The 24,625-nt window shown below is 64.5% G+C and overlaps 1 protein-coding gene across 1 annotated transcript; it reads left to right on the forward strand.

Annotated features, from left to right (window-relative positions):
• Positions 1–1,111: 1,111 nt before the first annotated feature.
• On the forward strand, positions 1,112–22,995 carry PIP4K2B (phosphatidylinositol-5-phosphate 4-kinase type 2 beta). Its single transcript, XM_054176754.1, has 10 exons — positions 1,112–1,327; positions 11,101–11,198; positions 13,534–13,630; positions 14,473–14,625; positions 15,961–16,107; positions 16,603–16,641; positions 17,374–17,487; positions 18,983–19,241; positions 20,629–20,732; positions 22,019–22,995. Exons 1-10 carry the CDS (start codon positions 1,151–1,153, stop codon positions 22,097–22,099), a joined length of 1,269 nt encoding a protein of 422 aa, XP_054032729.1. The 5' UTR covers positions 1,112–1,150; the 3' UTR covers positions 22,100–22,995.
• Positions 22,996–24,625: the final 1,630 nt, after the last annotated feature.

Raw genomic sequence — 24,625 nt, forward strand, 5'->3', positions numbered from 1 at the left:
CAGCTTGACCCAAAAGGGAGCTGCAAGGAGGGGGAAGTGGGGGGAAAGGAAAGGAGCAGAGTGTGGCTGGTACAGCAAGAGCTGCTCTGGGATTTTCTAATGTAAGTAATGTGTATATGTACAGAGACGTAGAGCTTTTTTATTTTAAGAACTAAGACACTTTTACTCTCATTTTTTGAATGGTTTTTGTGGCTTTTGGGGGGCAGGAGATGGGGGGGGGGGGGGGGCAAGGGTGACACTTCCCGTCACAGGGAAGGGTTTGGAGAGCCTGCAGTGGGCTTTACCAGGCCCTGGCCGTCCCTTTGTGAGTTTTCCCGAGCGGTTGTCCCGCAGGCCGTGGCCCCGGTGCCGCCTGGCCCCAGGGGGAGCTGCCCGAGGGGGTCCCCGCTAGCCGCGGCCCCGCTGCTGGCCCTTGGCGCGGCGGCCGGGGCCGTGCGCAGCAGCCCATTCATAATTCCAGGCGCCTCGCTGCTCATTGGCCAGTTCAGAGCGGGGCGTGGCCCCGGGCGGGCGCGTCACGCCGGCGGGGCGAGACCATCTCCGGGCAGAGGAGGAGGGAAGGGCGCTCTTATTTCCCGCTCCTTTCCTTTCTTTCACCCAACCTTTTCCGCCGTCCCCTCTCGCAGCCCGAGCTATGTCGGGGTTCTCCCCGTCCCGTCCGCAGGTTGAGCGGGGCAGAGGCAGCCCTGAGCGCGGCGCTCCCGCCGCTTAGCCTCCGCGCTTCCCCTTTGGGGACGTGGTACATTCCGCTCCTCAGCCCTCCGCCATCTTGGCGGCGCCTCAGAGCGGGGCCGGAGCGGGGCTCGGCCGGCCGCGGCGGCTCCTCCTCAGCGGTGGAGCGAACCACCGCGGAGTGGGGGGGGGGGGGGGGGGAGGAGGAAGGGAGGCGGGGACGGAACCACTGCGGCAAGAGCCGGGGGGGGGGGGAGGGTTGGGATACGGCGAGAGAGAGAAGCTAACGGGCCGGGCCGGACCAACGGGCAGGGGCTGACAGCGGCGGGCGGTACCACCGCGGGAGGGGGGCGCCGGGGGGTGTGCCGGGCCGGGCGGAACCATGCGGAGGCAGCGGTAGGGGGAAAGCCCGGGGGGGGGGGGAAGGTGGGGGGGTTCGGTCCGGCTGCCGGTGCCGCCGCCGGTCCCGGGCTCCGCCATGGCCTCGAACTGCGCGGGGGGTTCGTCGGCGGGGAGCGTGGGGACGGCGCTGGGCTCGGCCCTCAGCGCCAGCAAGACCAAGACCAAGAAGAAGCACTTCGTGTGCCAGAAGGTGAAGCTGTTCCGGGCCTCCGAGCCGCTGCTCAGCGTCCTCATGTGGGGGGCCAACCACACGGTGAGCCGCCGCCGCCGCCCCCCCGGGCACCCCCCGCCCCCCCTCCCCCCGGCCCCTCGTACCGGGCCCGGCCCCGCACCCAGCGGCCTCGCCCCCGCCCTGCCCCGGCTCGGACCCTGCCCTCCCCCGGCCAGGGCCTTTTCGCGCCCCGTTCAGCCCCGGAGCCCATCTCCGGGCTGGGTCGTGCCTGGGGTTCCCGTGCCCAGGGCAGCCCCGGGGCGGGACCCTTCAGCCTCCTGCCCTGCGAGGAAGGGTCTCCCCGGCGGGGTCCGCTGCTCGGTGCCGTGGGGTTGGGGCTGCCTTGCCCTACGGCATCCCCAGCTCCGGACCGTTCTGGTTTGCTGCCCTGGCTCAGGATGTCCCTGCCGGGCATCACCTTCCACATGCCCGAGGTGGCTTTGGGCTCCTCTGCTGCTGGACCTGTGTCTGCCAGAGCCCCTCCAGCCCCTCCTCTGCCTCTGGCCCCTTCCCCATCCCTGTTTCCAGCCTCCCCTTCCCCATCCCTCTTTCCAGCCTCCCCTTCCCCATCCCCTATTCCACCCTCCCCTTCTCCATCCCCATTTCCACCCTCCCCTTCCCCATCCCCTTCTCCAGCCTCCCCATCCCCTTTTCCAGCCAGCTCTTCCCCGCTGCTCTGTGTCCCTGGGCAGGGCAGGCGCTGCCCTCTCTCTCTGCATCCCTTTGTGTGGGTGCTGTGCCCCTGGCACACCTCCTCTCCGGCCCCAGAGACCTTGGGGACACCGATGGGGGGACCCCCACCCCCGGCTCTCTCCCCCGCCCTGCCCCCTGCCTTGCTGGCTCAGGGCAGTGCCTGCAGCCCTGGGGCTGGGGGGAGGCTCTTGTGTGCCGTGCCCCAGAGGTGCCAGGCAGACGGTGCCAGCCCTGCTCGTGGCTTGGCTGGCTGTGGCCAGCAGCTGCTGTCTCTCAGCTCCATCCCACAACGCAGAAGGATCTTTTTCGGGGCCCATCTGCCCGCCCCTGTCCCTGCTCTGCCGGCTCCCTGCCCTGGCCTGGCTCTCTCTGGGCAGGGCTCGGTGCAGGGCTCGGGAGGGAGCTGGCAGAGGCTCCCCTGGCAGTGTCTGTGGCGGCTCAGCTCTGCTCCATCTCCTCTGGAGCTTCATGGAACCATCATCATGTTTCCTCTGGAAACTCCTCCCTCGTCTGTGATGGCAGACACCAACCCCAGGCTGGGAAGGAGGATTTGCTTTCCTCCTGCTCTCCCTTGGAGGTGGCTCATGGATGCAGGGGGAAGCATCCAGCTGCTCCAGGAGCCCTGAAGCCTCCTCCCTTCGCTGCAGGAATAATCCCTGGGGGGTGCCCAAAGCCCTGCTGGCTGTTTCCTAGGGAGGGCAGAGGGATGGCAGCTTCCTTTCTGTCGCTGTGAAGAGCCCGAGGGTTGCCTTCCCAGCTTGCCCGAGGCTGGAGGGAGAGCTTCCCCGCGGAGCTCTGCCAGCTCTGCCCTCGGAGGGTGCTCCGAGCGCTGCTGCCTGCTCCCAGCCCTGCCCGGGCAGCAGGGCAGTCAGTTCCTTCGCTCAGCCTTTGATCAGCGAGGGCCATCAGGGAGGGAACTGGGTAGGATGCGGCTGAGTTTCACTCGGGGGCCGCTGAGGGACAGTTGGTGCTTGGTGCTAATTAGTCCCTTTCAGATGTTGCTCTCTTTCCCTCCCTGCTTGGAGCTGTCTGCGAGCTTGGAAGCTGGCAACTGGTGGAGGCTCCGGGTCAGGGCGATGCAACTTCGGGAGGGTTCGGCTGGGAGATGTTCAGGCAGAGGGAGGCAGGGAGGGAGGGGAGGCAGAGCTGGGGGAGCTGTGTGAGAGCCCTGAGCTGGTGAGGAGATGACAGCAGAGCCCCAGGGGGGAGGAAAGTGCTGCCACGGAGCACTGTCTGGAGGGGCTGGGAAGGGGCTTGGAACATCTCAGCTCTGCCCTCCCCACCCCTGGGGATCCCCACCCCTGGGGTCCTCATCCTTTGATCCCCACCCTGGGGATCCCCACCCTTGGGTCTTCACCCTGGGGATCCCCACCCTGGGATCCCCACCCCTGGATCCCTGCTGGTTGGTTGGGATTGTTTCCCCCCTCTCCCCCTCTGCTCCCCTCAGCTCTGGGCTGCCTTTGGGTGAGCTTCCTGAGTGCCCAGGAGAGCTGCTGGGGCTGTGAGCTGAGGCTGGCTTTGTGTGCTCCTGGATTCATGGAGTGGGTTGGAACCGACCTTCAGGATCCTCCAGTGCCAGCCCCCTGCCAGCCCAGGCTGCTCAGGGCCTCATCCAGCCTGGTCCTGAACACCTCCAGGCAGGAGGCAGCCACAGCCTCCCCTGGGCAGCCTGTGCCAGGCTCTCCCCAGCCTCCCTGCCAAGAGCTTCTTCCTCCTCTCCAGTCTCAGTCTCCTCTCTCCCAGCTCCAAGCCATTGTCCCTCGTCCTGTGCCTCCCAGCCCTTGCCTCCAGGGTCACTCCCCAGCTCTCCTGGAGCCCTTCAGGCCCTGGCAGGCTGCTCTGAGCTCTCCCTGGAGCCTTCTCCAGGCTGAGCAGCCCCAGCCTGGCCCCACAGGGGAGCTTCTCCAGCCCCCCATCACCTCCCTGCCCTCCTCTGGTCCTGCTCCAGCAGCTCCAGGCCCCCCTCGTGGTCCCCCTGGGGGCTCTGCATCTGGGAGGTGATGTTGGTGAAGTCCTTCTGTGCTGCCAGCCAGTGGCTGTGGGCAGCTGGGGAGCACTTCCAGGAGCTCTCTCTGGGCCTTGGGTGGAACTCCTGGCTGGTTTTTGGGGGTTGCTTTGCTCAGTGTCTGGTTCCTGAGCCAGGGCTCTCTGCAGGCAGGGCTGAAGCCTGCAGCAAGGAGAGGGGAAGGAAAGCAAGCAGCTCCAGGGCCTGGGCCAGGAAGGTTCTGTCCCAGCTGCTGCTGGGTTGGGGATGAACTCTTTCAGTTCAGGCAGGGCTGGGCTCCACCAGGCCCTCAACCATTTGCTGCTCTCCTCCCTTTCTGTGGGCTGAAGCAATTCCCTTGGGTGCCTCAGCTGAAGTCTGGCAACAGTTGGGCTCTGCCTTGTGCTTAGCCAAGCCTGGGAGCAGCTGCTGTGGCTGCAGGCAGGGCTGGGCAGGGGCAGGGGCAGGGGATCTCAGCCCAGCAGGCAGCTGCCTCCTGGGGACTCCAGGCTCAGAGGGCTGCTGGCTGAGGAAGGGAGCTGGGGCTCAGCTGTCCTGCTGCTCCCCAGCCAGGGGCTGGGTTGGGCTCAGGTTGGGGCTGTGGCTGGGGTGAGCAGGGTGGGAGCAGCCTGGCAGGATCCCTTCATAGGTCCTGGGGTGGCTTGGGTTGGAAGGGAGCTCCAAGATGATCCAGTTCCAGCTCCCCTGCCACGGGCAGGGATCCCTCCCCCCAGCCCAGGTGGCTCCAGGCCTCATCCAGCCTGGTCCTGAACACCTCCAGGGAGGGGACAGCCGCAGCCTGCCCTGGGCAGCCTGTGCCAGGCTCTCCCCAGCCTCCCTGCCAAGAGTTCCTTCCTCCTCCTCACTCTCAGTCTGCCCTCTCCCAGCTCCAAGCTGCTGTCCCTTGGCCTGGCACCCCCCAGCCCTTGTCCAGAGTCCCTGCCCAGCTCCCCTGGAGCTCCCCCCAGGCCCTGGCAGGCAGCTCTGAGCTCTCCCTGGAGCCTTCTGCAGGCTGCACAGCCCCAGCTGAGCTGCTCCAGCAGTTGGGTTGGCTTTGTGGCCTCCTCTGGAGCCCTCTCCAGCAGCTCTGAGTCCTGCTCCTGCTGGTGTGGGCAGCAGGGCTGGAGGTGAGCTCTGAGCAGAGCCAAGGGGCAGGGTCCCCTCTGCTGCCCTCTGCCCACACTTCAGAGCTGGCAAATGAGGGAGAGGGCAAATTGATCCAGAGGGGAGCAGCAAGAGGAGCCCCAGGGGCTTCCCCCTGAGCCCTGAGTGCAGCTCAGCAAGCTTGGAGCTGCTGGCTGGGGGGGCTGCTGGCTGGGGGGCTGCTGGCTGGGGGGGCTGCTGGCTGGGGAGCTGCTGGCTGGGGGGGCTGCTGGCTGGGGGAGCTGCTGGCTGGGGGGCTGCTGGCTGGGGGGCTGCTGGCTGGGGGGAGCTGCTGCCTGGGGGGAGCTGCTGGCCTGGGGGGCTGCTAGCTGGGGGGGCTGCTGGCTGGGGGGGCTGCTAGCTGGGGGGGCTGCTGGCTGGGGGAGCTGCTGGCCTGGGGGGGCTGCTGGCTGGGGGGGCTGCTGGCTGGGGGGGCTGCTGGCTGGGGGGGCTGCTGGCTGGGGGAGCTGCTGGCTGGGGGGGCTGCTGGCTGGGGGGGGCTGCTGGCTGGGGGGAGCTGCTGGCTGGGGGAGCTGCTGGCTGGGGGGGCTGCTGGCTGGGGGGGCTGCTGGCTGGGGGGGCTGCTGCCTGGGGGGTGCTGCTGGCTGGGGGGGCTGCTGGCTGGGGGGGCTGCTGGCTGGGGGAGCTGCTGGCTGGGGGAGCTGCTGGCTGGGGGGGCTGCTGGCTGGGGGGGCTGCTGGCTGGGGGGGCTGCTGCCTGGGGGGGCTGCTGCCTGGGGGAGCTGCTGGCTGGGGGAGCTGCTGGCTGGGGGGCTGCTGGCTGGGGGGGCTGCTGGCTGGGGGGGCTGCTGGCTGGGGGGCTGCTGGCTGGGGGGAGCTGCTGGCTGGGGGAGCTGCTGGCTGGGGGGGCTGCTGCCTGGGGGGGCTGCTGCCTGGGGGAGCTGCTGCCTGGGGGGGCTGCTGGCTGGGGGCGCTGCTGGCTGGGGGGGCTGCTGGCTGGGGGGGCTGCTGGCTGGGGGGCTGCTGGCTGGGGGAGCTGCTGGCTGGGGGGCTGCTGGCTGGGGGGGCTGCTGCCTGGGGGAGCTGCTGCCTGGGGGGGCTGCTGGCTGGGGGCGCTGCTGGCTGGGGGGGCTGCTGGCTGGGGGGCTGCTGGCTGGGGGGCTGCTGCTGGGGGAGCTGCTGCCTGGGGGAGCTGCTGCCTGGGGGAGCTGCTGGCTGGGGGAGCTGCTGGCTGGGGGCGCTGCTGGCTGGGGGGCTGCTGGCTGGGGGAGCTGCTGGCTGGGGGGGCTGCTGGCTGGGGGGGCTGCTGGCTGGGGGGGCTGCTGGCTGGGGGGCTGCTGCCTGGGGGGGGCTGCTGGCTGGGGGGGCTGCCTCTGCCCCTGCTGTTGTCATGGCACTGCAAGAGGAGGAGCAGCTCCTGGGGGGGGGGGTTGCTCCAGGCACCTTCTCCAGGCCCTGGCTGGACTCCCCTGGTGGGGGTCCCTGAGGGCTGGAGCTGGCCAGGGAGGGGGGGGAGGGGAGGGAGCTGTGCTGGCGCCGGGAGGGGGAAGCCATCTCGCAGGGAGGAGCACAGCAGCCTGGAGGGATGCTCTGGAAACCATAGAAACGGTTGGAAGGGGCTGCTTCCCCCAGGGGCTGGGCATGGCAGGCTCCTGGGGGCTCCTGGGGGCTCCTGGGGGCTCCTGGGGCTCCTGGGGGCTCCTGGTGGAGGAGGCTGCTGCTGCCCTGTGCCCAGGCAGGCTGCGGTGCAGCTCCTCCGGGCGCAGCAGAGGTGGTCCCCGGAGCCCTGTGGCTGTTGGCAGGGCCAGGGCCTGTCCTGTGGGAGTGGGGCAGACCCCTTCCCTTTGGCTGGCCTTGAGGCAGCCTCCTGTGGCTGCAGAGGCTGGCTGGGAGCTGCAGCCCAGGGCCTGGGCCCTGCAGGAGCGGTGCCAGGCAGGACAGAGCCCAGCTCCTTGGCATCCCAGGGCAGCTGCAGCAGCTCTGGGACCTGCTGCAGGCTTCTGCCCTCTCTGCTGCCTTGCTGCTGGCCTGCTCCTGGCAGCCAGAGCAGCATCTGCCACCTCTCAGACCCTCAGCTCCTCTGAACTGCTGCTGGCACAGCCTCAGCAGCCTGGAGGTTTGGCCTTGCCAGCACTTGCTGCCTGCTCTGCCTCTAATGGACCTCTGGAGAGCTCAGCATAGGGTGGTGGCCACCACAGTCCTTCCCCACCCAGGCAGGTGGATCACAGCCTCCTTGGCCTGGGAGCCCCTCTCAGGAACAGCTTCCAGGAGCCCTTTTCCCTTGGGGTGTGGAGAGGGAAGAGGAGGAGGCTCAGCATGGAGCAAGGGAGGCTCAGCATGGAGCAGGGGAGGCTCAGCATGGAGCAGGGGAGGCTCAGCATGGGGCAGGGGAGGCTCAGCATGGAGCAGGGGAGGCTCAGCATGGAGCAAGGGAGGCTCAGCATGGAGCAGGGGAGGCTCAGCATGGAGCAAGGGAGGCTCAGCATGGAGCAGGGGAGGCTCAGCATGGAGCAAGGGAGGCTCAGCATGGAGCAGGGGAGGCTCAGCATGGAGCAGGGGAGGCTCAGCATGGAGCAAGGGAGGCTCAGCATGGAGCAAGGGAGGCTCAGCATGGAGCAGGGGAGGCTCAGCATGGAGCAGGGGAGGCTCAGCATGGAGCAGGGGAGGCTCAGCATGGAGCAGGGGAGGCTCAGCTGCTTTGGGCTCAAGGAGGGCAGACTGAGCCTGGAGCTGAGGGAGGAATTCTTGCCAGTGAGGCTGGGGAGAGCCTGGCACAGGCTGCCCAGGGGAGGCTGTGGCTGTCCCCTCCCTGGAGGTGCTGAGGGCCAGGCTGGATGAGGCCTTGGAGCAGCCTGGGCTGGGGGGGAGGGGTCCCTGGGCATGGCAGGGGAGGAGGGAGCAGGGCTCTAGGGAACAGCAGTAGGTGATGGGGAGGAAGGTCCTCAGCTGCCCAAGGCTGCAGCTGTGCCCTGCTCTGCCATTTGCTCCTCTCCTCCTCCAGCTGCCTCCTCTCCTCTTCCATTTATTCCCCCTCCTCATCCTCCATTTCCTTCCCTCCTCACCCATTTCCCTTTCTCCTCTCCCCCTTCCCCCCCTCCTCATCCACTTGCCCAGCAGCCAGAGGACACAGCAGCTCAGCTCTCTGGTTTCTCCACCTCCCCAGCCAGGAGCTCTCCCTTCCCTCCTCCCCAGACCCTTCCCTCCTCCCCAGACCCTTCCCTCCTCCCCAGACCCTTCCCCTCCTCCCCAGACCCTTCCCCCCTCCCCAGACCCTTCCCCTCCTCCCCAGACCCTTCCCCCCTGCCCAGACCCTTCCCCCTGGCTCAGCAGGATTCGTTGTTTGCCTCCAGCCCCCTCTTGCCCTCGGAGTGCTGCCATCCCCCCCCTGCCCACCTCCCCTCTCTCCAGCTCACATTTCCTGCCCACCTGCCTCCATCCCCAGCCCAGCTGGGGGCTCAGGACCGTTCTGGATTGGCCTGCAGCTGCAGCACTGCTGCCAGTCAGGAGGAAGCTGCAACAGGTGCCAGGGCTCTGAGCTCGCTGCTGGGGCAGGGATGAGGCCGTGCAGGGCTGGGGCCATGCAGGGCTGCTTTGCCATCTCCTCTCCCTCTGCTGAAGGTTGGGTGTTGGATTCCTCTCTTTTTTTCCCCCCCTCTCTTCCTCCTTGGCAGGGGGGAGGCAGCCTGCAGGGGCTGCTGCTGCCCTGCCAGCCCCCAGCCCCCTTCCTCCGCTCTGCTGACGGAGCCTTTGTGCCTCGGCGTCTGAGCAGCTCTGCTGGCAGGAGGCTTTCCCCTGCTGGCAGACAGCAGAGCACTGGTGGCTGCAGGCAGCTCCTCTGGCTTCAGACAAGAACTGAGTTGGGGTTTTTTTTTTGGGCTCCCCAGCACCAGTTCCAAACCTTCAAGGGGCAGGGGGGGTGGGGGGGAAGGGAAATTGGCTGCTCCGAGGGCTGGCTGAGAGGTGGACACCAGGAGCTGGAGGGCACAGGGGGTGCAGGGAAGGGCAGCAGAGGTGGGGAAAGGGTCTGGAGGGCAGGGAGGGTGAGGAGGAGCTGAAGGAGGAGCCTGGGGGTGGTTTAGGCTGGAGGAGAGGAGGCTGAGGGGAGAGCTCTTTGCTCTCTGCGGCTCCCCGAGGGGAGGCTTGGAGGCTGCTGGGGGTTGGTGTCTGCTCCCTGGGGTCAGGCTGGGAGAAGGAGAAGGGATGGCCTGAAAGTGTGCCAGGGGAGGGCTGGGCTGGGCATGGAGAAGCAATCTCTGAGCTGCAGGAGTGGGCAGGGCTTGGAGCAGGCTGCCCAGGGAGGTGGTGGAGTCCCCATCCCCGGGGGGCGGCCGAGGCTCAAGGCTGAGCGAGAGCTTGAGCAGCCTCAGGCTGGTGGGAGGGGACCCTGCCCGGGGCTGGGGGGCTTGGAGCAGCTGACCCCTGAGCTCCCTTCCCACCTGAGCCATTCTAGGGGCCTGTGAATGAGCTTCAAGGTCCCTTCCACCCCAAACCATCCCCTGATGGATTCCTTCACCCAGGCAGCCTCCTCCCTCCCTCCCTCCCCCAGCGCTTCCTGGGGGCTGTTTGGAGCTGCTGCAGGGCAGGGCTGTGGGGAGCACCTCCTGGGCTCTGAGCAGCTTTGGTGGCCACTTTGCTTTGCTGCTGCTCTGCTGTGTGGGATGGGCTGGCTCTGAAAATAGTCCTCTTGGCTGTGCCAGGCTGACGTGGGTTAGAGCTGCTCTGGGTTTGGGTTTCCTCTCTGCTGAGTGCAGGAAGAAAGGATGGGCAGGGGGGGAGAGGAAAAAGCTGCCCCTCATCAAAGGCTTCCTGCTCCAACCAGAGCTCTCCCTGCACACCTTCAGAGCTGGCACCACCCTGGGTCTTGCTCAGAGCTGAGCTGTGCCACAGAGCCTGCTGCAGAATGGGTCCCTGGAGCCCAGGGGCTTCCCCCTGGCCAGGAGGAGGAAGAGGCAGCTGTGGTGGCTGCTCCTTCCTGGGGGGACTCACTCCAGGACTTCCCTGACCTTCTGGGCTCAAGGGAGGCTGCTGGGGAGAGTCCAGGGCAGGCTCTGAAGATGCTGAGGAGCAGCTCTGTGAGGAGCACAGGATGAGAGCCTGGAGCAGAGCAGCCCCAGGGGGGAGCTGAGCAGTGCTCAGTGAGAGCTAAAGGCTGGGGGGCAAGGGGCTGGGGCCAGACCCTGCTCAGTGCTGCCCAGGCACAGGGCAAGGGGCACAGAGTGCAGCCCAGGAGGCTCCATCTGAGCAGGAGGAGAAAGTTGTTTGGTGTGAGGCTGCTGGAGGCCTGGAGCAGGCTGCCCAGAGAGGCTGAGCAGAGCTCCCAACCCTTCCCTGGGCACTGTGCTGCTGGGCAGGCTGCTGGGGGAGCCCTGCTGGGGGGGCAGGGGGGGTTGGGCTGGGGGAGCAGGCTCTGGATCTGTGGATTTCATTTCCCTCTTGCTGATTTTCCCCCTGCTGGGTGCCTGCAGCCTGAGCCCAACGGGAGCTGAAGGTTTCATTCTTCTGCTTCCCCTCTATTCCTGTGGCTGCCACACATGACTAAGGAGCAAAAACATCGAGTGGAGTGACTCATCCTCTTGGAGAAGGTGGGAGAAGAGCAACCAGAGACAGCAGAGCTCAGCACCAACCAGCAGCCCCAGGGGAGCTGAGCTGTGCTGCACCAGGGCTGCCCAGAGCCTCTCCTGCCTGCCCCCCTCGGGGGCTTGCAGCAGTGAAGCCTTTGGCTGGTGCAGCATTTGCCTCGCTGAAGGCAAAGGGCTCTCGGTGGCAGCATCAGATCTGCTCTGTGCTGGGCTGCAGGATTTGTCTTGGCTGCATCTGGGGAAGGTGAAGAGGGGAAGGAGCCAAGGGCTGGCTCGGGGAGCAGCCCCCCACAGGGTGCAGGGAGATGCTTCTGTGCCTTCTCACCACAGATGGCCTCCAGCACAGCTCTCAGAGTCCTGAACAGATTCTCTTGCTTCCCAAAACAGCTTCCTGGGGGATTTGCCCTCTCCCTGAGCCAGCAGCCAAGCCTGGGTCTTGCTTCTTCTCTCTTTCAGATCAATGAACTCAGCAATGTCCCTGTCCCTGTCATGCTAATGCCTGATGACTTCAAAGCCTACAGCAAGATTAAGGTGGACAATCATCTCTTCAACAAGTAAGTAGGTGCTTGCCAGCCTCCTCCTCTCTTTGCTGGGGCTGGGGGGAGGGAAGGAACTGCCTTGGTGAAGGCCTTTGGGTTTGTTCCCTCTTCCTGAAGCCCAGGAGGTTTGGACACAAGCCCTGAGTCTGTGCCCTGTCCAGGCAGCATCCCTGAGCTGGTGTCCTGTGCTGTGGTTTGGGTTGTGTCCTCTGAGTGCTGAGCAGTCAGCCAAGGCCTGGCTCAGAAGGGGCCTTGCTGCAAAGCTCCTTCCCCCCAGGCATGGCCTGGGCTGGGCAGCAGGCAGCAGAGCTCAGAGTGTCCCTTGGCCAAAGCCCTGAGGCTGCTCTTTGCTGCACATCTTTGGCTGTGCACAGAACTGATGCAGGACTGTCCCTGGCCTGCTGCTGAGCCCTGCTGCTGAGCCCTGCTGCAGAGCCCTGCTGCTGAGCCCTGCTGCTGAGCCCTGCTGCAGAGCCCTGCTGCAGAGCCCTGCTGCAGAGCCCTGCTGCTGAGCCCTGCTGCTGAGCCCTGCTGCTGAGCCCTGCTGCTGAGCCCTGCTGCTGAGCCCTGCTGCTGAGCCCTGCTGCAGTGCCCTGCTGCAGAGCCCTGCTGCAGTGCCCTGCTGCTGAGCCCTGCTGCTGAGCCCTGCTGCTGAGCCCTGCTGCAGTGCCCTGCTGCAGTGCCCTGCTGCTGAGCCCTGCTGCTGAGCCCTGCTGCAGTGCCCTGCTGCAGTGCCCTGCTGCTGAGCCCTGCTGCAGAGCCCTGCTGCAGTGCCCTGCTGCTGAGCCCTGCTGCAGTGCCCTGCTGCTGAGCCCTGCTGCAGTGCCCTGCTGCAGAGCCCTGCTGCTGAGCCCTGCTGCAGTGCCCTGCTGCTGAGCCCTGCTGCTGAGCCCTGCTGCAGAGCCCTGCTGCTGAGCCCTGCTGCAGTGCCCTGCTGCAGAGCAGCAGAACCCAAAGAGGCCATGGGGCAGGGGACAGGGCAGGAGTTTGCTGTCTGTGCCCTGCTGGATTCCTTCTCCCTTTGAGCCTCTTCCCAGCAGCTCCATGCCATCTCTGGGCTTCCTTTCTTCCTCTTCTTCCCTCCTCCTTCTTCCTCTTCTTCCCTCCTCCTTCTTCCTCTTCTTCCCTCCTCCTTCTTCCTCTTCTTCCCTCCTCCTGCTTCCTCTTCTTCCCTCCTCCTGCTTCCTCTTCTTCCCTCCTCCTGCTTCCTCTTCTTCCCTCCTCCTTCTTCCTCTTCTTCCCTCCTCCTGCTTCCTCTTCTTCCCTCCTCCTTCTTCCTCTTCTTCCCTCCTCCTTCTTCCTCTTCTTCCCTCCTCCTCTCCTCTTCCCTCCTCCTCCTCCTCCTCCTGCTCCTCCTCCTCCCTCCTCCTGCTTCCTCCTCTTCCCTCCTCCTGCTTCCTCCTCCTCCCTCCTCCTGCTTCCTCCTCCTCCCTCCTGCCTCCTGCCACTGTGCAGGGCAGGAGCTGTGGCAGGGCAGATGCAGCTGGGCTCAGGCCTGGGGAGCTGTGCTTGCTGTGCTCTGGGCAGGCCTCGCTCCCAGCTGGCAGAGCTCAGCCTGGGCTGGTTGGGACTGGTCTGGAAGGTGCCAGACTGAAGCTGCTTCCCCCCCACCCCCTTCCCACCCTTTTCCTTTGGCCTTCTGGCTGAGATGCTTTGGAGATGGTGACCTTTCCTTTGATGCAGGAGTGATCTGATCTGATCTGAAACCAGAGGGGCCTCCCCCCACCCCCTTCCTCTTCCTCCAGCTTCTCATCTCCAGCAGCAGCAGCAGCAGTGGGTAGCAGGGGGGCAGCTGCACTGCTGAGCACAGCAAAGCAACAAAGGCAAAGAGAGAGAGGATTGTGTCAGATCTGTGCTTGTGACAGGGGAGATTGTTCTGGGAGGCAGACAGCCCCCAGCCAGAGAGCCTCTGAGGCAAAGGCTGGATCACAGCATCAGGGCCAGGGGTTGGAAGGGACCTCCAGAGGTCATCCAGTCCGAGCCCCCTGCCAGAGCAGGACCTTGAGGCCTCTTCCTCTCATCCTCTTGCTGGTTACCTGGGAGCAGAGGCCAACACCAGCCCCAGGGAGCTGTAGAGAGCACTGGAATTGCCTCTTAGGCTTCCCTTCAACCCCTGCAGCCCCCCAGCAGCCCACCCCCCACCTGCTTTGCCTCCAGCAGATGACTTCTGCAGGCACCCAGAGAAACCCTGCTGAGGGCTGACTGCTTGCAGAGTGAGGCTCTTGTAGGGAGGAGGAGGAGGAGGAGGAAGGGGCTTGGATGCCCTGAGGGGTTGGGGTGGGAGAAGAATGGAGTTTGGCTTCCCCCAGCTGCTGGTTGCACCAGGGCTCTGCTCTCTGCTCTGCCCCAGGGAGAACTTGCCCAGCCGCTTCAAGTTCAAGGAGTATTGTCCCCTGGTGTTCAGGAACCTCAGGGAGAGGTTTGGCATCGATGACCAGGACTACCAGGTACTGCCTGCCCCCTGCCTGCCCTCAGCCTGCACACCTTGCCCCTGCTGGCCAGCCCAGGCCTGCCCTGCTCCACAGTCACACCATTGCCTCCCCTTCTGGCATGCCAACCCCCTTCCCAGCAGTGCCTCCCCAGCCTCCCTGGAGGTCCCCTTCAGGTGTCACAGTCTCACAGTATAACTGAGGTTGGAAGAGACCCCAAGGATCATCAAGTCCAACCTGACTGGCAGTGCAGCCCCAGGGTCTGCCTGGAGCCTTCTCTTCCCCAGGCTGAGCAGCTCCAAGTCTCCCTCACCCTCATCACATCTCAAGGGTCGCTCACATCTCACCTCCTAGCCTCACAGAATGGTCAGGGTTGGAAGGGACCCCAAGGCTCAGCCAGCCCCAAGCCCCCTGCCCTGGCCAGGGACCCCTCCCACCACAGCAGGCTGCTCACAGCCACCTCCAGCCTGGCTGCAAACACCTCCAGGGCTGAGGCTGCCACCACCTCCCTCCCTGGGCAGCCTGTGCCAGGCTCTCACCACCCTCCTGGGGAACAACTTCTAGCTGCTGTCTGATCTAAATCTCCCCTCCTCCAGCTTGGATCCATTCCCCCCACTCCTATCCCCCCCTGACACCCTCACAAGTCCCTCCCCAGCTTTCCTGGAGGGCCACAAGGAGCTCTCCTGGCAGCCTCCTGCTGCCCTCCGCCCCGACCTGCCCCGACCTGCCCCGGCTCCCTCGCCCCTCGCCTGCTTCCCGGCACTGCTGCCCCTTCCTCGTCCCAGGGAGCTGTCTGACAGCTTCTGCCTCCTCCTCCTCCTCCTCACCCTTGTTTGTGGCCGTTGTGGCCTCCCCCCCAGAACTCTGTGACTCGCAGTGCCCCTGTGAACAGCGACAGCCAGGGCCGCTGCGGCGCGCGCTTCCTCACCACCTACGACCGGCGCTTCGTCATCAAGGCAGTGTCCAGCGAGGATGTGGCTGAGATGCACAACATCTTAAAGAAGTACCACCAGGTATGGTGAGCCTGCAGGCCCCTGGCAGCAGCAGCAGCAGCAGCAGCAGCAGGAGGAGGAGGAGTGGGGGAAGGTTGCAGGCACCCTCGTGGCTCGCCAAGGGGCTCGGCTCGGCAGCCTTCAGCTTGTGCCCTGCCACAGCTGGCCTCGGGGGGGACCTTGGTGCCCTGCTTGAGGTTGCAGATGGCAGCAGGCTGGGGGCAGGAGTGGCTCCTGTTGGGGGGTAGGAGGGCTCTGCAAGGGGGACCTTGGTGCCCTGCTTGAGGTTGCAGATGGCAGCAGGCTGGGGGCAGGAGAGGATCCTGTTGGGGGGTAGGAGGGCTCTGCAAGGGGGACCTTGGTGCCCTGCTTGAGGTTGCAGATGGCAGCAGGCTGGGGGCAGGAGTGGCTCCTGTTGGGGGGCAGGAGGGCTCTGCAAGGGGGACCTTGGTGCCCTGCTTGAGGTTGCAGATGGCAGCAGGCTGGGGGCAGGAGTGGATCCTGTTGGGGGGTAGGAGGGCTCTGCAAAGGGGACCTTGCCAGGCTGGGCAGAGTCCAACAGGATGGCACTGACCAAGTCCAAGTGCCAGGGGCTGCCCTTTGGCCACAGCAACCCCAGGCAGTGCTGCAGGCTGGGGGCAGAGTGGCTGAGAGCTGCCAGGCAGAGAGGGACCTAAGGGGGAGTGAAGGAGAGCCCAGGGGGCCAAGAAGGCCAAGGGCAGCCTGGCCTGCAGCAGGAGCAGTGTGGCCAGCAGGAGCAGGGAGCTCATCCTGCCCTGTGCTCAGCACTGCTCAGCCCACACCTGGAGCCCTGTGCCCAGCTCTGGGCTCCTCAGCTCAGGAAAGAGGTTGAGCTGCTGGGAGGGGTCCAGAGAAGGGCAACAAAGCTGGGGAGGGGTCTGGGGCACAGCCCTGGGAGGAGAGGCTGAGGGAGCTGGGGTTGCTTAGCCTGGAGAGGAGGAGGCCTGGAGAGGAGGAGGCTCAGGGGAGACCTTCTTGCTCTCTGCAACTCCCTGCAGGGAGGTTGGAGCCAGCTGGGGGTTGGTCTCTTCTGCCAGGCACCAGAACAAGAGGACACAGCCTCAAGCTGTGCCAGGGGAGTTTTGGGCTGGATGTTAGGAGGAAATTCTTCCCAGCAAGAGATTGGCCCTGGGGATGTGCTGCCCAGGGAGGTGGTGGAGTCCCTATCCCTGGGGGTGTTCAGGAGGGGCTTGGATGTGGCTCTTGGAGCCATGGTTGAGTTGTGAGCAGGTGTTGGGTGAGAGGTTGGACTGGATGACTTCTGAGGCTCCTTTCCAGCCTGGCTGATGGACTCTGTGCTGCTTCTCTGCCCTCCCCTGCCCTGCCCTGCTGCAGTTCATCGTGGAGTGCCATGGCAACACCCTCCTGCCCCAGTTCCTGGGCATGTACAGGCTGACTGTGGATGGAGTGGAAACCTACATGGTGGTCACCAGAAATGTCTTCAGCCACAGGCTGACTGTGCACAGGAAATATGACCTGAAGGTGAGGCTCTGGGGGGCTCTGCCCCTGGGAGCTGAGAGCTCCTTTCCCAGCAGGGCTGGGGGCAGCCTGGGCTTCGGCACATCTGCTTGCCAGAGGTCCTGGGCTTTGCTTCCTGTGCTCTGGGGGTTGGGATGGGGCTGCCCTGCAGGCTCAGGTGTTGCTCCCTTCACCTGTCCCAAGTGGCCTACCCCAGCCCAGGGACATCTGCAGCTTCCTGGGAGGGGCTGGAAGGGAGCTCCAGAGCTCATCCATTCCAACCCCTCCCTGCAAAGCAGGACCTCCTTAGGGCAGGAACACAGCCAGGCTGGGGTGGAAGACCTCCAGGCCTTCATCATCATCATCTTCATGCCTTGGGCATGGAGAAAGGCTTTGGGCCCTGATTTCAAAGTGCTTTCCTGGCTTTGCTTTGCTTGGGGGACTTCAAAGAGTGGCTTGGAACTCCCTGGGGCTGTGCCCCAGGGGGCAGCAATGCTCTTTGCTTTCTTCTTTCCTCAGGGCTCAACAGTATCCAGGGAAGCAAGTGACAAAGAGAAGGTATGGACCAGCCCTGCCCAGCTTCTCCTTCCTCCTGGGGGTTGGAAGCAGCTATGGGATCCAGCTGACTTCCCTTGCCCCACAGGGTATGGAGCAGAGGCTCTCAGCTGGGCCCTGAGCTGCTTGCACCAGCTCTGCCCAAGCTCCCAGCCTGGCAGTCCCCACAGCTGAGCTGCTCCCTGGGCCTCCCTGCAGTTTCCCTCTGGGTGGATTCAGGGGCAACTCTTTTGCTCTCCCTGATGCCACTTTCAGCCTCAGTGGCCAGCTTGGAGCCATTTCACCCTCCAGAGAGGCACAGCCTGGGCCAGCCCCACTCTCAGTCCTCATTTCCATGCTCAGTGGCCAGCCTGGAGCCATTTCACCCTCCAGAGAGGCACAGCCTGGGCCAGCCCCACTCTCAGTCCTCATTTCCATGCTCAGTGGCCAGCTTGGAGCCATTTCACCCTCCAGAGAGGCACAGCCTGGGCCAGCCCCACTCTCAGTCCTCATTTCCATGCTCAGTGGCCAGCTTGGAGCCATTTCACCCTCCAGAGAGGCACAGCCTGGGCCAGCCCCACTCTCAGTCCTCATTTCCATGCTCAGTGGCCAGCCTGGAGCCATTTCACCCTCCAGAGAGACAGAAGGCCCTGGGCCAGCCCCACTCTCAGTGCTGAGTGCCTGTTGCTGGTGGCTGGGTGGTGCCAGCCCTCCCCTCAGGGGCAGGGGGATGTGACAGAGGCTGTTGTGTTGCAGGCCAAGGACCTGCCCACCTTCAAGGACAATGACTTCTTGAATGAGGGTCAGAAGCTGCATGTGGGAGAAGAGAGCAAAAAGAACTTCCTGGAGAAGCTGAAGAGGGATGTGGAGGTAGAGCTTCCTGGGGGAGGGAGGGGGAGGGGGGCAGCAGCTTTTTGCTCTGCATCCTCACTGAGCCACCCCTGAGCCAGTGGCAAGTGGGGATTGGAACTGGCTGATCCTTGAGCTCCCTTCCAGCCCTGACAGCTCTCTGACTGTGGCCTCTTGCCTCAAAGGGTGAACAGCCCAAGGCCTGGCTCAGCCAAGCCAAGGACCAGGCAGGGTTGTGCTGATGAGCAGCAGAGTGCCCAGGGGGCCAAGAAGGCCAAGGGCAGCCTGGCCTGCAGCAGGAGCAGGGTGGCCAGCAGGAGCAGGGAGCTCATCCTGCCCTGTGCTCAGCACTGCTCTGCCCACACCTGGAGCCCTGTGCCCAGCTCTGGGCTCCTCAGCTCAGGAAAGAGGTTGAGCTGCTGGGAGGGGTCCAGAGAAGGGCAACAAAGCTGGGGAGGGGTCTGGGGCACAGCCCTGGGAGGAGAGGCTGAGGGAGCTGGGGTTGCTTAGCCTGCAGAAGAGGAGGCTCAGGGGAGACCTTCTTGCTCTCTGCAACTCCCTGCAGGGAGGTTGGAGCCAGGAGGGGGTTGGTCTCTTCTCCCAGGCACCAGAACAAGAGGGCACAGCCTCAAGCTGTGCCAGGGGAGTTTTGGGCTGGATGTTAAGAGGAAATTCTTCCCAGCAAGAGATTGGCCCTGGGGATGTGCTGCCCAGGGAGGTGGTGGAGTCCCCATCCCTGGGGGTGTTCAGGAGGGGCCTGGATGAGGCCCTGGGTGCCATGGTTGGGCTGATCAGATGGTGCTGGGTGGGAGATTGGGCTGGAGGAGCTCTGAGGTCCTTTCCAGCCTGGTTGATTCTCTCCTACTCTGTGCTAAATTCATTGGAGGGAAGTCAGGGGTGAGGGAAGCTGCCCAGGGAGGTGGTGGAGTCCCCATCCCTGGGGGTGTTCAGGAGGGGTTTGGATGAGGCCCTTGGAGCCCTGGCTGAGCTGTCAGGAGGAGGTGGTGGAGTCCCCATCCCTGGGGGTGTTCAGGAGGGGCCTGGATGAGGCCCTTGGAGCCCTGGCTGAGCTGTCAGGAGGAGGTGGTGGAGTCCCCATCCCTGGGGGTGTTCAGGAGGGGCCTGGATGTGGCCCTTGGAGCCCTGGCTGAGCTGTCAGGAGGAGGTGGTGGAGTCCCCATCCCTGGGGGTGTTCAGGAGGGGTTTGGATGTGGCCCTTGGAGCCCTGGCTGAGCTGTCAGGAGGAGGTGGTGGAGTCCCCATCCCTGGGGGTGTTCAGGAGGGGCCTGGATGAGGCCCTTGGAGCCCTGGCTGAGCTGTCAGGAGCTGCTGGGGCACAGCTTGGGCTTGACGGCCTCTGAGGATCTCTTCCATCCTTATCGACTCGGCAGCAGGGGGCATGAGCTCAGCTGTGGGCCCTCTGCTGAAGGTTTAGGGGGGTCAGGGCTGAGCCTTCCTGCCCTCCAGCTGCCTGCTGCTGGCCTCACTCCCTCCCTCCCCCCCTCCCCCCCGGCAGTTCCTGGCGCAGCTGAAGATCATGGACTACAGCCTGCTGGTCGGCATCCACGACGTGGACCGAGCCGAGCAGGAGGAGATGGAGGTGGAGGAGCGAGCAGAGGAGGAGGAGTGTGAGAATGATGGGCTGGGGGGCAACCCCCTCTCCTCCTATGGCACCCCCCCCGACAGCCCTGGCAACCTCCTCAGCTACCCACGCTTCTTCGGGCCCGGCGAGTTCGACCCTGCCGTCGACGTCTACGCCATGAAGAGCCACGAGAGTGAGCCTGGGCAGGGGGCCTGGGCAGGGGGCAGGGGCTGGGGGGGCACACAGCCCTGCAGGGCAGGGCCAGGAGGGAAGGCAGAGCCAGCCCCTGCCGCCCCTGTCCCCTTTCAAGCCCAGCTGCAGGGTGGGAGCGGAGGAGCGCGGGGAGAGGAAGGCTGCGGCGCGGCCAGGGAGGCGAAGGGTTGGGCTCCAGGGCTGGCAGCAAGGCAGCAGGGAGGGCCCTGGGTAGGCCAGGGGGCAGCCTGGGGGGCTGCAGGCAGGGGCTGTGCCCTGGCAGGGGGCTGGGCTGTGGCTCTGGGGGGCTGCAGGCAGGGGCTGTGCCCTGGCAGGGGGCTGGGCTGTGCCTCAGTTCCCCCTCTCTGCCTTGCAGGCTGGGGCAGAGATCTCCACCTGGAGTCCTGTGTCCAGCTCTGGGCTCCTCAGGTTAAGAAAGCTGTTGAGAGCAGCCAGGCAGAGAGGGACCTGGGAGGGAGTGGTGGAGAGCAGCTGAACAGGAGCCAGCAGAGTGCCCAGGGGGCCAAGAAGGCCAAGGGCAGCCTGGCCTGCAGCAGGAGCAGGGAGCTCATCCTGCCCTGTGCTCAGCACTGCTCAGCCCACACCTGGAGCCCTGTGCCCAGCTCTGGGCTCCTCAGCTCAGGAAAGAGGTTGAGCTGCTGGGAGGGGTCCAGAGAAGGGCAACAAAGCTGGGGAGGGGTCTGGGGCACAGCCCTGGGAGGAGAGGCTGAGGGAGCTGGGGTTGCTGAGCCTGGAGAGGAGGAGGCTCAGGGGAGACCTTCTTGCTCTCTGCAACTGCCTGCAGGGAGGTTGGAGCCAGCTGGGGGTTGGGCTCTGCTCCCAGGCACCAGAACAAGAGGACACAGCCTCAAGCTGTGCCAGGGGAGGTTCAGGCTGGATGTTAGGAAGAATTTCTTCCCAGAGAGAGAGCTTGGCCCTGGGGATGTGCTGCCCGGGGGGGTGGTGGAGTCCCCAGCCCTGGGGGTGTTCAGGAGGGGCCTGGATGAGGCCCTGGGTGCCAGGGTTGGGCTGATCAGATGGTGCTGGGTGGGAGGCTGGGCTGGAGGAGCTCTGAGGTCCTTTCCAGCCTGGTTGATTCTCTTCCCCTCTGTGCTAGATTCACTGGAGGGAAGTCTGGGGTGAGGGAAGCTGTGTCCTCCCCCTCACTGTGCCTGGCTGGGGGGAAGCTTCCACCCCCCCCAGCCCCCTGGGAGCTGCTTGGGGGTGGTGCTGGGGGAGCAGGGCAGAGCCTCGGGGGGGGGCAGTCGCTCTGCCTTGCTCTCTCTCCTAGCCCCTGGGGAGGAAGAGGAAGGGGGGGGGGGGGGAGGTGGTGCAGCTGGGCTTTGCTGCCAGCCCAGGCTGTGCCAGCAGCTGCCTTGCCTTGCCAGGTGCCCCCAGGAAGGAGGTTTACTTCATGGCCATCATCGACATCCTGACGCCCTACGACACCAAGAAGAAGGCAGCGCACGCTGCCAAGACAGTGAAGCATGGGGTAAGGCTCCTGGCCCCCCCAGGCCCGGGGGGGCTCTGCCTTGGCCTGCAGGTGTGCCTCTGGTGCCTCCTCTGACCCTGAGCTTGGAATTCTCCCTGCCTAAGGGCAGCTCTCCCCTGGCTGGCTGCCTTGGGAAGGCTTCGAGCTCTGGGCCCTGCTTGGGTGGAGGGAAACACTGCAGAGGGTCACAGAGTGGCCTGCAGGGCACCTTAGGAGCCATGGGGAAGGGAGCTCAGAGGTCATCTGCTCCAAGCTCCCCACCATGGGCAGGGACAGCTCTCAGCTAGACTCAGCTCATCCAGCCTGGCCCTCAGCACCCCCAGGCAGGAGGCAGCCACAGCCTCCCTGGGCAGCCTGGGCCAGAGCCTCAGCAGCCTCACACTCAGCAGCTTCTGCCTCAGCTCCACGCTGCCCCTGCTCTGCCTCAGCTCCAAACCCTTCCCCCTGGGCCTGGCTCCAGACCCCCTCAGCAAAAGTCTCTCTGCAGCCTCCCTGCAGGATCCCTTCAGGTTCTGGCAGGCAGCTCTGAGGTGCCCCTGGAGCCTTCTCCCCTGCAGGCTGCACAGCCCCAGCTCCCTCAGCCTGAGCTCCCAGCAGAGCTGCTGCAGCCCTGGAATCACCTTTGTGGCCTCCTGGGCTCTCTCCAGCAGCTCTGTGTCCTCTGCCCTGGCAGGGGGCTGGGCTGTGGCTCTGGGGGGCTGCAGGCAGGGGCTCTGCCCTGGCAGGGGGCTGGGCTGTGACTCTGGGGGGCTGCAGGCAGGGGCTGTGCCCTGGCAGGGGGCTGGGCTGTGGCTCTGGGGGCTGCAGGCAGGGGCTGTGCCCTGGCAGGGGGCTGGGCTGTGACTCTGGGGGGCTGCAGGCAGGGGCTGTGCCCTGGCAGGGGGCTGGGCTGTGGCTCTGGGGGGCTGCAGGCAGGGGCTGTGCCCTGGCAGGGGGCTGGGCTGTGACTCTGGGGGGCTGCAGGCAGGGGCTGTGCCCTGGCTGGGGGCTGGGCTGTGACTCTGGGGGGCTGCAGGCAGGGGCTGTGCCCTGGCAGGGGGCTGGGCTGTGACTCTGGGGGGGCTGCAGGCAGGGGCTGTGCCCTGGCAGGGGGCTGGGCTGTGGCTCTGGGGGGCTGCAGGCAGGGGCTGTGCCCTGGCAGGGGGCTGGGCTGTGACTCTGAGGGGCTGCAGGCAGGGGCTGTGCCCTGGCTGGGGGCTGGGCTGTGACTCTGGGGGGCTGCAGGCAGGGGCTGTGCCCTGGCAGGGGGCTGGGCTGTGCCTCAGTTCCCCCTCTCTGCCTTGCAGGCTGGGGCAGAGATCTCCACTGTCAACCCTGAGCAGTACTCGAAGCGCTTCAACGACTTCATCTCCAACATCCTGACATAGTCAGGGTGGTCCTCAGCCTTCAGCCAGCGAGGAAGAGGAGAAGGGAGGCTGCTTCCCGGCAGAGAAGGCAGCCCTGTGAGGCCCTGACACAGACACTGTAGCAGCATGTGGGGTGTGCATGGGTGTGTGTGGGTGGTGAGTGTGCAAGGGGTGTGTGTGGCACTGTGTGACTCCGAGAGACGACAGCAGCAGCAGCAGCAGCAGCAGCTCCTTCCCGGTGCACCCTCGGGCAGGCCACTGGCCCCAGCTGGCACAAGTGGAGTTTGGATGGTCCAGAAGTGCCCAGACCTGGCTGATTTTTACCTTGGTGTTTCTGGAGGGCTCTTCCCCAGCCCAGCCCAAGTGCATTGTTTCAGCACTGCTCTTCCCCAGCGACTCCTTCCCTCCCCACCCTCCCCCCGGCCCCCAGAGGGCAGCTGGAGAGGTGGCCCTGGCTGGCAGGGAGATGCTGAGTGAGGGGCTGGGGGGGCAAGTGGCAGCAGTGCCTGAATGCCACAAGCTGCTGCTCCTTGGGGTTGTCTGGGGAGTCCTTTTTTAGGCCAGAAAGACCTGGGGGGGGTTAGTTTAGTTCACCTTTATTTCACTTTTAGTTTATTTCACTTTGATTTTATTTTACCTTTGTTTTCTTCCTTCCCCTTTCTCTTCTCTTCCCTTCCCTTCTCCTTTCTCTTCTCTTCCCTTCTCCTTTCTCTTCTCTTCCCTTCTCCTTTCTCTTCCTTTCCCTTCCCTTCTCCTTTCTCTTCTCTTCCCTTCCCTTCCCCTTTCTCTTCTCTTCCCTTCTCCTTTCTCTTCTCTTCCCTTCTCCTTTCTCTTCCTTTCCCTTCCCTTCCCTTCTCCTTTCTCTTCTCTTCCCTTCTCCTTTCTCTTCCTTTCCCTTCCCTTCCCTTCTCCTTTCTCTTCTCTTCCCTTCTGCTTTCTCTTCCTTTCCCTTCCCTTCCCTTCTCCTTTCTCTTCTCTTCTCTTCCCTTCCCTTCTCCCTTCTTCTCCCTTCCCTTCCCCCTTCTTCTCCCTTCCCTTCCCCCTTCTTCTCCCTTCCCTTCCCCCTTCTTCTCCCTTCTCCCTTCTCCCTTCTCCTCTCCCCCCTTCTCCCTTCTCCTCTCTCCCCTTCTCCCTTCTCCTCTCTCCCCTTCTCCTCTCTCCCCTTCTCCCTGCTCCTCTCTCCCCTTCTCCCTGCTCCTCTCTCCCCTTCTCCCTGCTCCTCTCTCCCCTTCTCCCTTCTCCTCTCTCCTCTTCTCCTCTCCCCCCTTCTCCCTTCTCCTCTCCCCCCTTCTCCCTTCTCCTCTCCCCCCTTCTCCCTTCTCCTCTCCCCCCTTCTCCCTTCTCCTCTCCCCCCTTCTCCCTTCTCCTCTCCCCCCTTCTCCCTTCTCCTCTCCCCCCTTCTCCCTTCTCCTCTCCCCCCTTCTCCCTTCTCCTCTCCCCCCTTCTCCCGTCTCCTCTCCCCCCTTCTCCCTTCTCCTCTCCCCCCTTCTCCCTGCTCCTCTCTCCCCTTCTCCCTTCTCCTCTCTCCCCTTCTCCCTGCTCCTCTCTCCCCTTCTCCCTGCTCCTCTCTCCCCTTCTCCCTGCTCCTCTCTCCCCTTCTCCCTTCTCCTCTCTCCCCTTCTCCCTTCCCCTTCCCTTCTCTTTTATTTTACTGTTTTATTTTATCCCCCCCTCTTGGTAGCAGCTGGGAAGGGCAAAACCTCCCTTCAGGGCTGGCAAACATTGCCCCTGCCTTTAAGGAGGAGTTGCTGACCTTTAGGGCAACTCAAACTGGGACACTTTATACCTTTTTTTTTGTTTGGTTTTGGTTTTAGCTTAGGGGTTGTTGGGTTTGGGTTTTTTTTTTGTTTGGATTAATTTAAGAAGCAAGAAACAAGAAACAAGAAACAAAGCCTCCTCCACCACCACTTCTCTTTTTATCTCTTCTTAATTATTCCTCTGATTTTTTTTTCCCCCCCAACTCTTCCCTGCCCTTGGTCACCACCAAAAGAGGAGGGAGATGAACCTCTACCAAAGGTGATCACCTCAGAAGCTGTTAGCTCCCCTAGAACCTTTTCCAAACCCAAACCCTCCTCCTCTTCCTCCTCCTCCTCCTGCTCTCTGACAACCAACAAGCATCCAACGACCTCCAGCCATCTGCTTGGACCTCCTCTTCCTCCTCCTCCTCCTCCTCCTCCTCCTCCTCCTGCTGCTTTCAGCTGGCTCAGCTTTGAAGATTTCCTCAGAGGAAACAGCAACAGCAAAAGGTCCTTTTTGGGGTGGTTGTGGGGTGGGGGTTTCTTTTTGGTGTCCCTTTTGTTACCTGTAGATAGGAGATAGTGGTTGGGCTGCCTGGAACACTTCCCTGCCGCCCCTCGGTGTTGTCTCTTCCCCTTCCAGCTTCCCATCCCCCTCGGCAGTGTTTTAACCCCCAGCTGGTGTTCAGTCTTCCTCACCTTGCCCCCCACCCCCTCCCCTCCCCATCTGCCACAGGTACTTGAATTTGTGTCCTGCCAGAGGTGTTGCAGTTGGCTTTGGCTGTGGCAGCCTTGCCCTGCACCTCCCCCA

Source organism: Dryobates pubescens, chromosome 36, assembly GCF_014839835.1.
Source record: "Dryobates pubescens isolate bDryPub1 chromosome 36, bDryPub1.pri, whole genome shotgun sequence".
Lineage (NCBI taxonomy): Eukaryota > Metazoa > Chordata > Aves > Piciformes > Picidae > Dryobates > Dryobates pubescens.

Coding starts and splice junctions, on each gene's coding strand:
- PIP4K2B (XM_054176754.1), top strand. CDS start 1,151: ATGGCCTCGAACTGCGCGGGGGGTTCGTCGGCGGGGAGCGTGGGGACG. Junction 16,642..17,373: donor AAGCAAGTGACAAAGAGAAG/GTATGGACCAGC, acceptor GTTGTGTTGCAG/GCCAAGGACCTGCCCACCTT. Junction 19,242..20,628: donor CGCCATGAAGAGCCACGAGA/GTGAGCCTGGGC, acceptor TTGCCTTGCCAG/GTGCCCCCAGGAAGGAGGTT.